This window comes from Cyclopterus lumpus, chromosome 13, assembly GCF_009769545.1.
Source record: "Cyclopterus lumpus isolate fCycLum1 chromosome 13, fCycLum1.pri, whole genome shotgun sequence".
In the NCBI taxonomy this organism is placed as follows: domain Eukaryota; kingdom Metazoa; phylum Chordata; class Actinopteri; order Perciformes; family Cyclopteridae; genus Cyclopterus; species Cyclopterus lumpus.
In genome coordinates this window covers 12,480,595-12,493,581 of record NC_046978.1, presented here as the reverse complement: position 1 = coordinate 12,493,581, position 12,987 = coordinate 12,480,595, and the positions used below count along the sequence as shown (strand labels likewise).

Genomic DNA, 12,987 nt, shown 5'->3' with positions numbered 1-12,987 from the left:
AGGTCACAGTCAGCTTTGCATGAGTCCACAGGAATAACACCAGGTCGCTTCAGTGTAATGACCGGTTGTGGAAACAGAGCAGTGGACATATAATTGCAAACGTCACAGATGTTGGAATAAGGCCAAAACCAAAATAGCATTTCGGGATCGGCGGCGTGGCAAATCAGCTTACATTTAGCAACATCACTTTTCATGACCTTGTAAAAATGCCACAAAGTGAAAATTAAATAAAACAATGTTTCAGGCAGCATTACATGAAACCGAGCCTTTTCATTTTTTCCCGTTTTTTCCCGTTTTTTCTTCTTTCTGCAGATAAAAGAAGACAAATCACAAGCACATGGATGCAATTAAAGGCCGGTTATGCCAAAATTGACTTACTCTCACAGATAAAGTGCAACAACAGAACTGTTTTTCCGGTTACTCATGCAGTCGTATAAACACGGCACGTGGATTGCGTTAGTGATAAAAGAACACCTGCTTGACCTTGAAATGCTGCAGGCATCCATCTCCGCTCTTCCCTCTTGCGTAACGCTCGTACATGGTACGATGGATTCTGCCTTTCTTTTTTTTTTTTCTCTACGGATGGAGCAGTTTCTGGGATGTGCTTCAGGAGGTGTCAGCAGTTAGTTTCAGTCACATAAAAAAGCCCCGAGGGCTCGAGAGGAAGCAGCTGCTGAGAAATGAACATCAGTTAGAAAGACAAGCCTGCTTGGGTTTTGACTTTCCTCCAGGACTCGTCCATTAACACCGCAATAGATTTATTAGCCTCTTGACATTCATACTCTTTGTTTGGCTGATACGGGGAAAGTAAAACAGGTGGAAGTGCGGACATTTTTAGAAACTCGCTTTTAATGATCTTGTCTCCGGTAATGATCCTGTTCTCTTTGAGGGGGGAAGAAAGAAAGAAAAAACATCTTTTAACATTCCAATTACATCTCGCCTGCCAAGATAAAACAGTACATATTGTGCCTCGGCACCATTAAAAATCAAGGCCTAGCAAGAGATCTGTGTGGATCACTTTGAGAGGTGAGACAAGAGCAGGTTCAATTATGTTGATCATGTTTCATTTCACTTTGTTTATCTGCCTTCGGAGAGCTCTTTCCTAAACAAGTGCCTCTCTGTGTTGGCTCGCGGGAGGATACATTCCTGTGCTTTCCAGAGGAACCCTGGGTAACACGACCAGCTTTGGAATAAAATAGCACAGATCACTGTCACCTTGTTAGCGAAGCGCACGCATCTCCCGCGCCGCAAATCTTATGTAAGGTATTCAGCGTTGATGTGCTTGAGCCATGGCTGTGTGTGTCAGTGGGTTCAGTGTTTTTCATGTGTACAGTGTGTGTGTTTAATTTTCCATGCAGTCACTGCCCTTAAGTCTGAGACTCACCAACGGGTCTGGACCTGCTCGCCTCACTCCCAATACAGCCTCGTGGGCTCCCAGTAATCCCTTGAGTACTGAGGGAGATGGGTGGGGCTGGCAGGGTGGGGGAGGACGAGGTGCTCAGAGATAGCAAAAAAAAAGAAGAAGAAATTGTTGGTATGATGTGCATCCCTACAGGTAAAAAGGCAGTGCCGGCCAAGAATGGGGCTTGGCGTCCGGGAATCCCTGTGCTGGGTTAGGCATCGGTGAAGCCCAGCCGGGCTCACATGCTCTTCTTTCGCCGGTCCTCCTCCGTCCAGAGTAAACAGGCCACCGCCGCGTGCCCAGAAATAGACCACAAACACCTGGCACATGGCACGCTTTTCCACTGGTCGATCTCTCTCTCTCTCTCTCTCTCAGTCGTTGGACAGTCGCTGCTCAGAGCACAATTCTGGTTTTATAGAATTTGCTGAAAGCATGATGTGTGTTATTGTGGACGCTGAGCGCTGTCTACCAGACGGCGTAGTTGATAAAAGCAAAGTTATTTGTAACCACTCAAACTGGAGTTATCTTATCACCGGAGTACCACGAGCATGAAGTACTATGAGCATGAAGTGTCAGCAAAGGATAACAGGAGAGATGTTTAAAGGGCAGTTTACCCCGAAAAAAATATATATTTACCCCCTCTTTCTATTTGTCCATCGTTGCAGAGTGTTGGATATAATGTGTTGGATAATGTCCAATGTTCACAGACCCCCAAAAAAGCCTAATAGTAACAAAATAAAACATTTCATTTATGTTTTCATGTGATGAATAAGATAAAAATGCTCACAATCACACCCACAACACGCTATCGGGCGTTTGTGCTCATTTCGTAAAATGTTCTCGACAACTGCAACACACGCACACACACACACACACACCTTCACAACACAGCGCTCTGACAAGTGGAAACACCGCATGTGGTTTTATTTTGCTCACATAAATATTCCACTCTGACGTGATAATTTAACATCAACGTTTATTTCAAATTGTTAAAATATGTACAAATGCAAATTTCAAATGGTAAGTGCACTATAATGTTTTGGGTTGTTTCTTGAGTCGTGCAAAATGTATTTTCAGATGAGTAGAAAAAAAAAAGAGTTACTTTTACTATGAAAAAACAAGCAAATGTCTGTATTGAGTCTCAACGGCTTCCCTAAAACCGACACCACAGCCACATCCCCTGACCCTCACCCTCTGGAGACAACAAGCTGGCTGTAAAACCTGAGAGGGAAGGGAAAAAAACACGGTGTCATCATTCTCACATCCCTTGATATTACTCATGCTCTTTGACAGCATGGGAGGCTTCATAAGGACACACTGGCATAACAGTTATGAGAACAAAACAAAGCAGCGTATAAATCACGTGGGTTGAAAAAACAAACAAAGAGTAAAGCGGTTCGTGTGAAGCGCCGCTCAGTTGTCTGACAGCTCCAGCGTCTCAGTCAGAGGGAGTTTCCTCAGGTCGGACTTTCCCCGAGGCCATCTGCTGTCCTCGCCAAAAACACCTGTGGCGTTATCGATCCAGGAAAAAAAAACATAACCGCCACTGTTTTCCATATTTGGGACCCTTTGGGTCCTTTAACTGGGACCTCATTATGTAGATGATATGGAAATAACAAAAGTCCAAGACAATCATGTGTGAAAACGAAAGTTTTCTTCCATCAAGGTCATTTTGGTCCTCATGTCCTTTGGCATCTTTTATCCACCTTTTATTTTTTTGTTGGGTGGGTGGGGGGGGGGGGGGGAAATCACATTCCTTTTAATCCTTTCTCATGTTAAACTAACACACGTATATACACTTCTTTACAGATCTGTCCCTCCAACAAATAAATGAATTCATTTCGAGACAGATATGTGTCCTACTGCAAGGGGAAAGTATATACACATAGAACATGATATCTTTAATATCTATATGAAGAAGTCCACAGTGTGATAAAGGTAGAATGGTGGTGACCGCAAAGATCCCGATGACTTTTCTTTTGTTCCACATCATTCGCTTCCCCTTTGCCTCCGTCACATGCTCCCCTCCCCCCGTGCTCTCTCTGCGCGTTGGAGCAGGCGGGAGGAGCAGTGTGCCGTGCCTTATTTTTAGCTACACTTGCAGGACTTCACGATCATATTGGACAGCTGCTCCACCTGAAAGTGAAAAATCAACAGTCATGTGATTAATCATCTGCCAATGTGTTTCTTTTTCACGTCGAATGTTTCGTAAACATTTCACCCCAGAACGAAGGCATAGATACCTTGTGTTGCCTGCCCACGTAGTAGAGGATCGGCAGAGGCTCCAGTGTCTGGGGAACACAGCAAGGCTGGGCAGAGGCTCCCGGGTTGTGATGCTTGTACAGGGCCAAAATCTGTTAACAATTATATGAGGGGAAAGACATGAAAACAGAGAACTCACCAGCACGAGGTGAAAAGCAGCTGTAGACAGTTGATTTATGGGTTCCAGTTACGAGAGTGCTTTTTGCTAGTCACAAAGTTTTGCTTCTTGAACAGTCTATGTAAATGTCAATAAAACGTTTGATATTCAGTGCATTAATAGAGCACACACAGCTATTATCCATGTAGACATATAGAGTAACGTCTACCTGAGCAGATAAAGGAAGGCGTGTGTTGTAAGCCGAGTGTCCCTTTGCTTTATTTACTGTTCATAGCCGGGCCGACCATATTGGCTAGTTCATGGATGCCGCTCTGCTCTAATATGGCGCTTACAGGCGATACCGCTGTCCCGACGTATACGTGTCGTCGCAGAAGTTTAGCACCCACTCTCAGTCAGTCAGTCAAAGTCCATCCATTCAATATTTTACACTTATTCGGGGCTCGGGGAGCAGGCTTGGCAGGATGTTCTTGACATCCCTCTCCCCAGCAATGTTTTCCAGCTTTACCTGAGGGGCCCCGAGGTGTTCCCGGGACGGACAAGATATATAATCTCTCCTGCATGTTTTGGTTGTTTTAAGTAAGTCCTTCATTAGGGATCCTGATCAGATGCCCAAACCACCTTAGCTGGCCCCTTAAGACATGAAGGAGCAGTCGCTCTACTCCGAGGTCAACAGTCAAAGTGCTATATTATTGGTATTGGTAATTGGTAATGATTACTGTCATTACTGTCTGTTATTGTTTGTATTAATTCATTAATTCATTGTATAGTCTAAAGAAAGTCACACAATTTTGACAAAATGCCATCCAAATGTAAAATCTCCCATTTGAGGATCTGGAAACCACGACATGTTTGTCTGAAATGATTAGAAATCTTCATTTCTTGTTGACGAACTAATTGATGATCAGTTCAGCAGTAATTTAAAACCAACAAGCCGTCACTCTAACACAACACAGACTTCACGACTTGATGTGTTCCACGCTACTGGTGGGTGAATCAAAACAGTCCTCAAGTTGCCAGAGGGGCAGAAAATCAAGTTGTGAGAAAGCTTTGGGTCTGAGTTGCCGGACCTCACATGACTGTGGCTTATCCAGCCGTGTCATCAGATGCACTACTGTGAGGTGTTGCACCATACCTGAGAATATTTGTTTTCAGCATTCCAGATGTAGGTGCAGGACCCCATGCAGTAATTGGCATTGTAGCCCGTGGGCTTATGTATCCACTTCCAGCCCAGGTCTTTCCTGAAGTCGATGTACAAGCTCCGTACGCAGCAGGTCTCCGTCTGGCTGCACATGAGAAAACGGGGGAACCATCTTTAGTGAAACAGTGTGAGGAGACGGCTTAAGAGATCGTTGCTGTAGAAGGTATATTTCCAGATAGTATTTCTTCAGGGACTGCAGTTAGTGACAGTGTGGGCTCCATGGTAGCTCTGACAGCCTGTAGTGGTGGCGTAGCAGAAGGGGGCGGGGCTTAGAAAAGGGTCAATCGCTGCTGAGGGCCAGGCCGCCTGCCTTGCACGGCAGCTCGGCCTTGTTTCAGTGGAATGAGGGGCGCATTGTACAATCTGTTTGCACTCAAGTAAATATGCACTGAATAATTGCACTAGCAACCGTAGATTCCATTTATAGTAGTCTCTGTTTATATTCTTCACTATTTAATGTTAAATTCATCTGTATTGTATTTTATAATCTGTATATACTGTTGTACTCTCTGTTGCACTTCTGCAGAAGCATTTGAACTTTGCCAAATGGTTCAGTTACAGTGTGATATTTTGCACGATCGCTTACGCTGTGCAGGTGTCCGTTGTCTCCGTGGAGCGTTTTTTGCGTGAGGTGAGGTGGCTGCTGCTGTTCTGAGGGATGGACATGGTCAGGATGTAGGGTGGTTGCTTTGTCATCATTTGTAACATTCCTGTGTCTCCCCTACCAGTCTCGATGCCAGAGATGGTAAAGCTGAAGCTACTGTCGACACCTGACTGGCCGCATTCACAGAACAGCCGAAGTTGGAAACCCTGCTCATCCTCTGGTGAGACAGAAATGTACAACATTGGGAAATTGGAAACTGGTTGGTTACTTTAGCCGTGGCGGTAAATATAGTCTGGAAATTGCACAAGGTCATGGTACCAAATAAATAAACAAAGCTTGTCTATCTCACCGGTCCCTTTGAGCCAGTTCTGCAGGGTCTCAGTGACATCGAAGGACAGCCATTTGTCTTTCCACTGGTTGGTGACGAAGCGGGAAGCGAGGTAGCGGGGCGACGCTCCCAGACCCTGGTACAGCTCCACCCGCTGCTCAGACGCTATCGTGGTTTGCTTGATGAGCATCCGCAGCTCGGCGCTGGTCAGCAGGCGGTAGTCCCCCACACTTTCCCGTATCTTCGAGATGTTGAAGAACATCGGGATTCTTTTGGAGGACTTGGTGGTCCCTGTGTCGTTTCTCGCTGTGGGAATATGTGAAACAATGACTTATTAGGAGATTTCCCCCCCCAATTTCGACAAGCATGAATTTATCTGGAGTTTTCAAGGACACTATAGCACCCGGTAAGTGGCACAAAACTCCTCAGATGGCTAACTATTGTTTGACGCCACCCGCAAAGATGGCAAGATGGCAGACATTAGAGTTTCAGCAGTTTTCTAAAATCTTATGAATTCTTGTCCAGCTGCAAGTTTGCAGTTGGTTTTCTTTTTATATAGCTGATGTGCCAACAGTAGAAGTGTTACTCACTAATCTTAACCGCAGTCAAACATTCATCTGTCAAACATTCATCTGTTCCAGCTGCGGTAAAGTTGACCATAGAGAGCATTTGGTTTTCTTACTGTACTCCTGCCCATATATGCAACTTGTATTCCCCCCAAGCCGGGCCCGTATCGTGACAGCGGGAACATTCCCCCTGCAGAGGCTGATGGAAAACAGAGCCACGCTACTGAAGGCTTTAACGGCATGAATCTACCAGCGTTACATTGCAAAAGGATTAAGTTGGACGGGGAAGTGCAAAGATAAGCGAAGGATGGGAGGGAAGATGATCGAGAGTGAAATGCTGTGTAAGAACAGAGAGTGAAAGGAGGTGTAGAAGAAGGGGAGGAGGAGGAGGGTTGTAAAAGAAAAACAGCAAAGTGAAGAATGCACTCATATGAATTTAACTCACAGTTGTGAAGGGGTGGAAGAGTGTGAGCGGGTGAGGGGGTGCGGAGAAATTGGAGATGTGTATCAATGGAGCCTGGGACCTGGCGGAGGCCCAACGCTTCCACTCTGCCTCAGCCTGCCAAAGCCGGGATTCTCTGCACTCAAAGTCCAGGGAATTACTCTTTGACAGGAGCAAGAACGCGGCCTGTGCCGGGATCCTCTGTGTCACGGCCGCCTGGCGTATCACTTACACGATATCGCCATCTGTGTTGTTGCTTAGCTAGTGGGGCCAAAGTGAAACTGAAAAAGAGAGCTGGCGTGTGCTGGTAAGGGGGAAATGAGATGACATTCTGCCGGCCCCACTCAGAGCAAAGTCAAATGTTTGGTTGTGAGCACTCGGATGGAAACACAGAGCGTCACAGCAGCGCGAGGGGAGGCCAACCGCCATTGATGCACCAAGCGACTCCTCGAAGGGAAAGTTACCGTCTTCGGCTCATTTGTGTGAAACCAAGATAAATGTGTGGCGGGTTGGAGAAGTGTTTACCGAACAGGAAATGAAGTCACTTCCTCTAAGAAGCACATTGGCTGCAGCTTCATCCTCGCTTCTACTTCTGAGAAACAGAGTTTCTTCCCCAGGCCTCGCTCTTCCTGGTAGAGGGGTAAAAGACAGCACCCTGGCCTGCGCACTAACATGGGTGTGGGGGGGGATTTGTGTGTTGAATCAGGGCCTATCTGCAGGTAAGCCGGGGGACAGCTGTTGTGACAGGCCGGGAGACAGCTCTGTAATTACCAGTGGGAGGAACCAGATTCCAGCAACAGGCTTTTAAATACCTGCCTCCTCCATGTACAAGCTGGGCTCCACCCTCCCACAGCCCACTCGTCGATGCCTGGCTTCCCCCTCCTCGCCCTGTTTTAAAAAGCACACCGTCCCGACACCCCCGGTGCCACTCTTCTTCATCGAATATAATGAATACTCGGTGAACTCATTTCCCTCCCGAGTGGAGAGCAAATTGTCCATCTTCCAAACTGGGGGTGGGGGGGAGGTGCTCTCTCCGTTAACAAGCTCAATTGGGACGGGGGGATGTCACTGATCATTTACCGAAGGGAATCCAGCCTAATCCGCCACGCAATTACCACGACGGAGGCAAACACTATTCCCTTTCTAAAATGCACACAAATAGGGGAATCAGGAAAGTGTGAGGCGTCCACTAAAAAAGAACCACAAATTGAGGTGACGAATAGTATTTGTAAGTGAATATATAAAACATTTCAAAGTTGTTCTCCACTTAGCTTCTTTTTTAATAGCTCTGCTCACACAGTCCTCAGTCTTTAACTCACAGAAACTGGATTATCGCCTACACCCTCCGGTGTGTGTGTGCGTGTGTGTATGTGTGTGTGATTAAAAAAAAATAATTGCAACACTTCTCGCTGGGCCCGCAAAATCCACTATTTTTCAAGGAGCCGTGCTGAGGGTTAGGACAGTGGATGGGTGTTCTCTGGCATTCCACAGAGGTAGGAAACACATGCTCCCCATGGGCACCGCTTGCACCGGACCTGAGTCACCCGAGATCTCAGTGGCCATCGGCCTTGCCTTCCTTCCTGCCAAGCTGCCCCGTCACAAACACGCTGCAAACACACTGATAATAGGCTCAGGAAACACAGAGGAGAGAGAGAGAGAGAGAGATAGAGAGAGACGAGTAATCATGGGCGGAGAGATATGGGAATTAAATGGAAAATGGTCAGGGAGAAAGAGATATGATGGAGGACAAGTGACAGGATAAGCAAGGGGAGAACCCGGTGCTCAAATTACAGGAAACCCCCAATCCCTGAGGGACAGAGAGAGAGAGAGAGGGTGAAGGAGTGCATTTCATGTCTTTTCTCATCAAATGTTTCCCTTGATTCTCTCCTGTTTTTTTGGGGGTTCCATCTATGCAGAACAAAACTCATGCCCCTTCATTTTGAAAGTTCCTTTCTTCTTCGTTTGGTCTTCACACTCCTGAGCACGGTCCATCCACTCAAGTCTCCCTTTTGAAGTGGTGGATAAAAGAGGGATAGTGTGAATGCCTGCCTGATAGGGTGAGGAGTACAGACATGTAGAGAACAATGGAGCAAAGAAACCAAAAGAAAGAAGAAGAAAAAAGAAAAAGTCTGTTTATCATCGCCGTTTTGGAGTCATTGCTCGATTACAGACATAAACCATTTGGCCAAACAAACAGCATTAATAAAGCAGTAAAAATGCCGCAGATATCAGGAAAGGCAACGAGGCACGTCGGACCAGATGCAACACGCGGTCCTAACGTGGCTCGCCTGTGATCTCTGAACTCCTGAAGATGTTGGGCGGAGATCAGAAGGGATTACACACACGTTGGAGGGAATTTATTGATGAGATCGGAGTTGACCCCAGCCCCTCGGGCGCATGCTGATTAATTTGGGCTGTAGCCGTTAAATGTGTTTGTGCCAGCACCTGCGTTGAGGTTTGTATATGCAGGATTTCAACCCAGGGGCCACACATAAATGTTTGCTTTGAACATTTCTGCAACCCACAGGATGCCTTGAAGGACGGGATTTTCTGCAGCAAAGAAAACATTGCTACGCATTTCACAACAGACTTGTTTTAGCAAAAACACACAATGCCACGTGCGTTGTGAGACGGTTGGTTAAGTTTAGGCGACAAAACTACTTGGTCGTGGTTAGAAAAAGATAATGTTAATATAAGGTAAAAACATAGTAACGAAACAGAAACAATGTAGCTAGTGTAAATAAACAGCCTTAGCAGTTACCTATCTTTAAGCAACAAGCGTAACCCTGACGAGAAAGTCAACGGCTTCTTTTGATCTCAGACGGGACACTAACAGCGGTCGACTGGGTGAAAGTCCTGTGTTTGACCAAAATCAGCAGCCCTCCAATCCGCCCTTCAGTGGACTTTCTTGCTTTTTTTTATTTGTACTCATTATGCCACATAACTTTAAATAAGGGTCACTATACTCTTGTTCTGCGAGTCGCAAAAATGTACAATGCCAAAAGATTGTGAGTCAACCAAATATCAATGTGAAATATTGTCTTTGAGCGACAAAAGGCCTCCGACCGCAAATTATTCATGTGATATCTGAAGAACAACTAATTTGCCAGGATTGTTGCTTCTCTGTGTGTGTGTGTGTGTGTGTGTGTGTGTGTGTGTGTTACAATTGCCTGTAAATGAAGGAGCATAAATCACAGTCGTACTATTAATAGACATTCTTAGGGCTGCAGTTAAGCCATCAGCAATTCCCCCTCATTGTTGACAACGACACATGTATCTGGTACTCACCGGTCATGTTGAACTTGTGCAGCACCTTGGCGAAGTACTCCTCCTCCTCCTGCTCCGTGGAGATGTCCGTCAGGACCTCGGTCTGCTGCTCCCTCAGCATCTCCTTGGTGCTGTTGTACAGGGACAGCAGGGTGGTCGGGATCTCCTCCTCGTCTCCCGTCTGATCCGGTTCGGGCTCTTTCGGCAAGCGCAGTTTGCTGAGGATCTGACTCCTGATGGCCTCGATGCGCTTCTTCTTCACCATCTCCAGGTCCAGCGTCTTACACGTGGACATGCCGCTCACATTGCCCACCGCGTACACGGCCACGAGTGCCAAGAATGCCAGCTTCATGGTGCCGACCCGACCGTCTGCGACTGCTTGCACACTCTGGTTCTCAGCGGATCCTCCCTCACCTTTTTCTCTCGCCTGGAAGGTGTGTGCGTGTGTGTGTGTGTGTGTGTGTGTGTGTGTGTGTGTGTGTGTGTGTGTGTGTGAGTGTGTGGGGGGGGGGGGGGGGGGTGCGCTTAGGGAGGTGTGATCTCTCTCACCAGCAGAACAAATAAAGCAGTGTGGAAAGTCCAGAGAGTTCAGGACTACTGGTGCCACCTTTGTCGCTGCTGCTGGAAACACTTGTGTCTCCTTTGAGTGGAAGGATGGAGAGAATCTCCCAGTAGGCGGACAGACGTCTAGTGACTCAGCCGCACAGGTAACGCGATGACGTCCCAGACGCTGAAATGAGGCCCGGAGTGACGCTGTCAAAGTCGAACAGAGCCCCAGCCTGGCCAAAGGCGCACACAGACACCAACACCCAAAGACTCAGGAGACCCTCAACGAGTCCACAATCCACCAACCCCTCCGAATCCCGTCTCACTTGGAGCAGAGTATTTTAATCATCCACGTGTCTCCTTTTTACATGTCCTCGGAGAGCAGCAGAGCGAATGTGAAGGGAAATATAATAATAATAATAAAAAGAGTGGTTCTGGCAGAGCTCAAGGTACTTAATATCGGAGTCTGGGGTGTTTCAGCAGACACTGCTTCCTGTCCTCCTTGACACAAGGTTTCTTCACCGATCACGCAGGGCTGCCCGGCACATGGACGTGATGTCAAGTAGGCCCTCTCTAAATGTTGCGAGGGAAGAGAAAAACAGCAACGATTACGTCCCGTGCTTGAAGTGAACAAAAACAACAACAAACGGACTATTTTTAAGTTTTGATCAGATGACCCTAGTGGCTTAGAGTCAACCCTGCGGGAGGTGATCAAATGTCCTCGGCGCAGGGAAAGAAAGTCGGACAAGCCATCAAGAAAATGTCCCCGCAGGACTACCTCTTTTTTAGCAATAACAGCATGTGATCTGTGCACAGCTGCAGTTCACCAGAAAATGCTTTCAACACCTCAGACTCATGCCTATACCTCTCTCTCTCTCTCTCTCTCTCTCTCTCACACACGGGCAGGGCGGCTATAACTGTGTCTTTAGTCTCAAACACAATGTTAAATCGAGCCTGAGAGGAGAGCAGCTCAAGCACGGTCCTCTTATAAGGAAAGTTTGACACACCTTCTCTTTCACTGAGCGTATACCATCCACAGGAGCAGCAGCAGCGATCCAGTCCCTCACGTTGTTCTGAGAGTCCCGTTATCCATCCATCGGTGTCGCCTCCTTTTATGCCCTTTGCAGCTCCTTCACACCTTACCCTCCTGAGTCTCCTCTGACACGACTCCCCTATTTGCGCTTCTATTTAACTCCCTGTCTCTCTCTCTCTTTCTCTCTTTCTCTTGGTGCTTGTCAGAGCTTGCTGGTGACAAAGTGATTTGTGGGAGCTCAGCTAACTTCTCTTGTACTCCCTCGCTCTGCCTCTCTCTCTCTCTCTTCTTTTTTTCCTTTTGGTTCCTGTTACTCGTCTAATAGAGCGAGGAGCTCTCCGCCCAGGAAATGAGGGTAACGGCCTCAGCGTTGAACATCTGCTGTGCAACAGAGCTCTCTGCCTGCCTTCTGCTCACATCAGGAAGTCAGAAGCCGAACACCATGAATATGAGGGCACCGGCTCTCTCACATTCTCCGGCCTGTCTGCCCTGCATGGCACCGGTGTCCCGCCAACCGACCGCCACATGTACCTGGTGGCTGTGAAGGGCCGGTCGCCTGCCAGGCCAGGGATCCGTGCCACTTGGGGCCGGCCGGTGTGTCTAAAAGTAGAAGGGTGAAGTTGATGCCAACATCGCTGGACTGTGAGGCCACGGACCTACGTCTGAGTGCCTTTTTAGAGGTTGGATTGTGTATTTTCAAAAGGAGGGCTAGACTAAAACAGTATGGTTTTAATGGGTTTGTTTCTGTCTGAGGGAGGATTCAACAGGGAAGTAAAGACAGTAAATGGACCTAGTATTCAGGCTTTGGTGGGGTTTTTTTCATCAGGATTTGCCCAACAGTGTTTCCCCTGGCTGTTTATTGTCTTCCATTCACTGCGACAGTTATGAAGAATGAGCTATTCATCAAAACACTGGCAACAAACGGTGACATATAGCAAAGGGAAGACAAAAATCCCCATAAATCCCAGCAATGATAACAGAACACGGTGTTCACTCAAACAAAGACACCAATCAGTGTGTCCCAACAACACTGCCTCTTATTACCTTTATTAATACCATTTAGACTATTATGAGTGAGGCTTTCAACCATCAAAAACTATTACTATGTCTTGTGTGTGTTGGTCGGTGGGTGCGAGCTGCCGCCTGGTGGCCAAAGACGATACATCCTTTGAAAGCGTTCTGATGAGCTCAACTTTGGGGGTTGATGTCAACTTCAATTCT

The 12,987-nt window shown here is 47.0% G+C and overlaps 1 protein-coding gene across 2 annotated transcripts; it reads right to left on the bottom strand.

Annotated features, from left to right (window-relative positions):
* Nucleotides 1-2,358: 2,358 nt before the first annotated feature.
* tgfb1a (transforming growth factor, beta 1a) lies at nt 2,359-12,074 on the bottom strand. 2 transcript variants are annotated; one of them, XM_034548105.1, is made up of 7 exons: nt 11,741-12,074; nt 10,209-11,306; nt 5,934-6,218; nt 5,567-5,801; nt 4,915-5,065; nt 3,646-3,756; nt 2,359-3,538 (listed from the first exon to the last, which is right to left on the bottom strand). In XM_034548105.1, the coding sequence occupies exons 2-7, from the start codon at nt 10,537-10,539 to the stop codon at nt 3,491-3,493; spliced, it is 1,161 nt and encodes a 386-aa protein (XP_034403996.1). In that variant the 5' UTR covers nt 10,540-11,306; nt 11,741-12,074; the 3' UTR covers nt 2,359-3,490. The 2 variants fall into 2 exon arrangements, with proteins under 2 accessions (XP_034403996.1, XP_034403997.1); XM_034548106.1 differs by lacking the exon at nt 11,741-12,074 and having other exon boundaries at nt 5,567-5,626; nt 5,706-5,801; nt 10,209-10,691.
* Between the last annotated feature and the right edge of the window lie 913 nt (nt 12,075-12,987).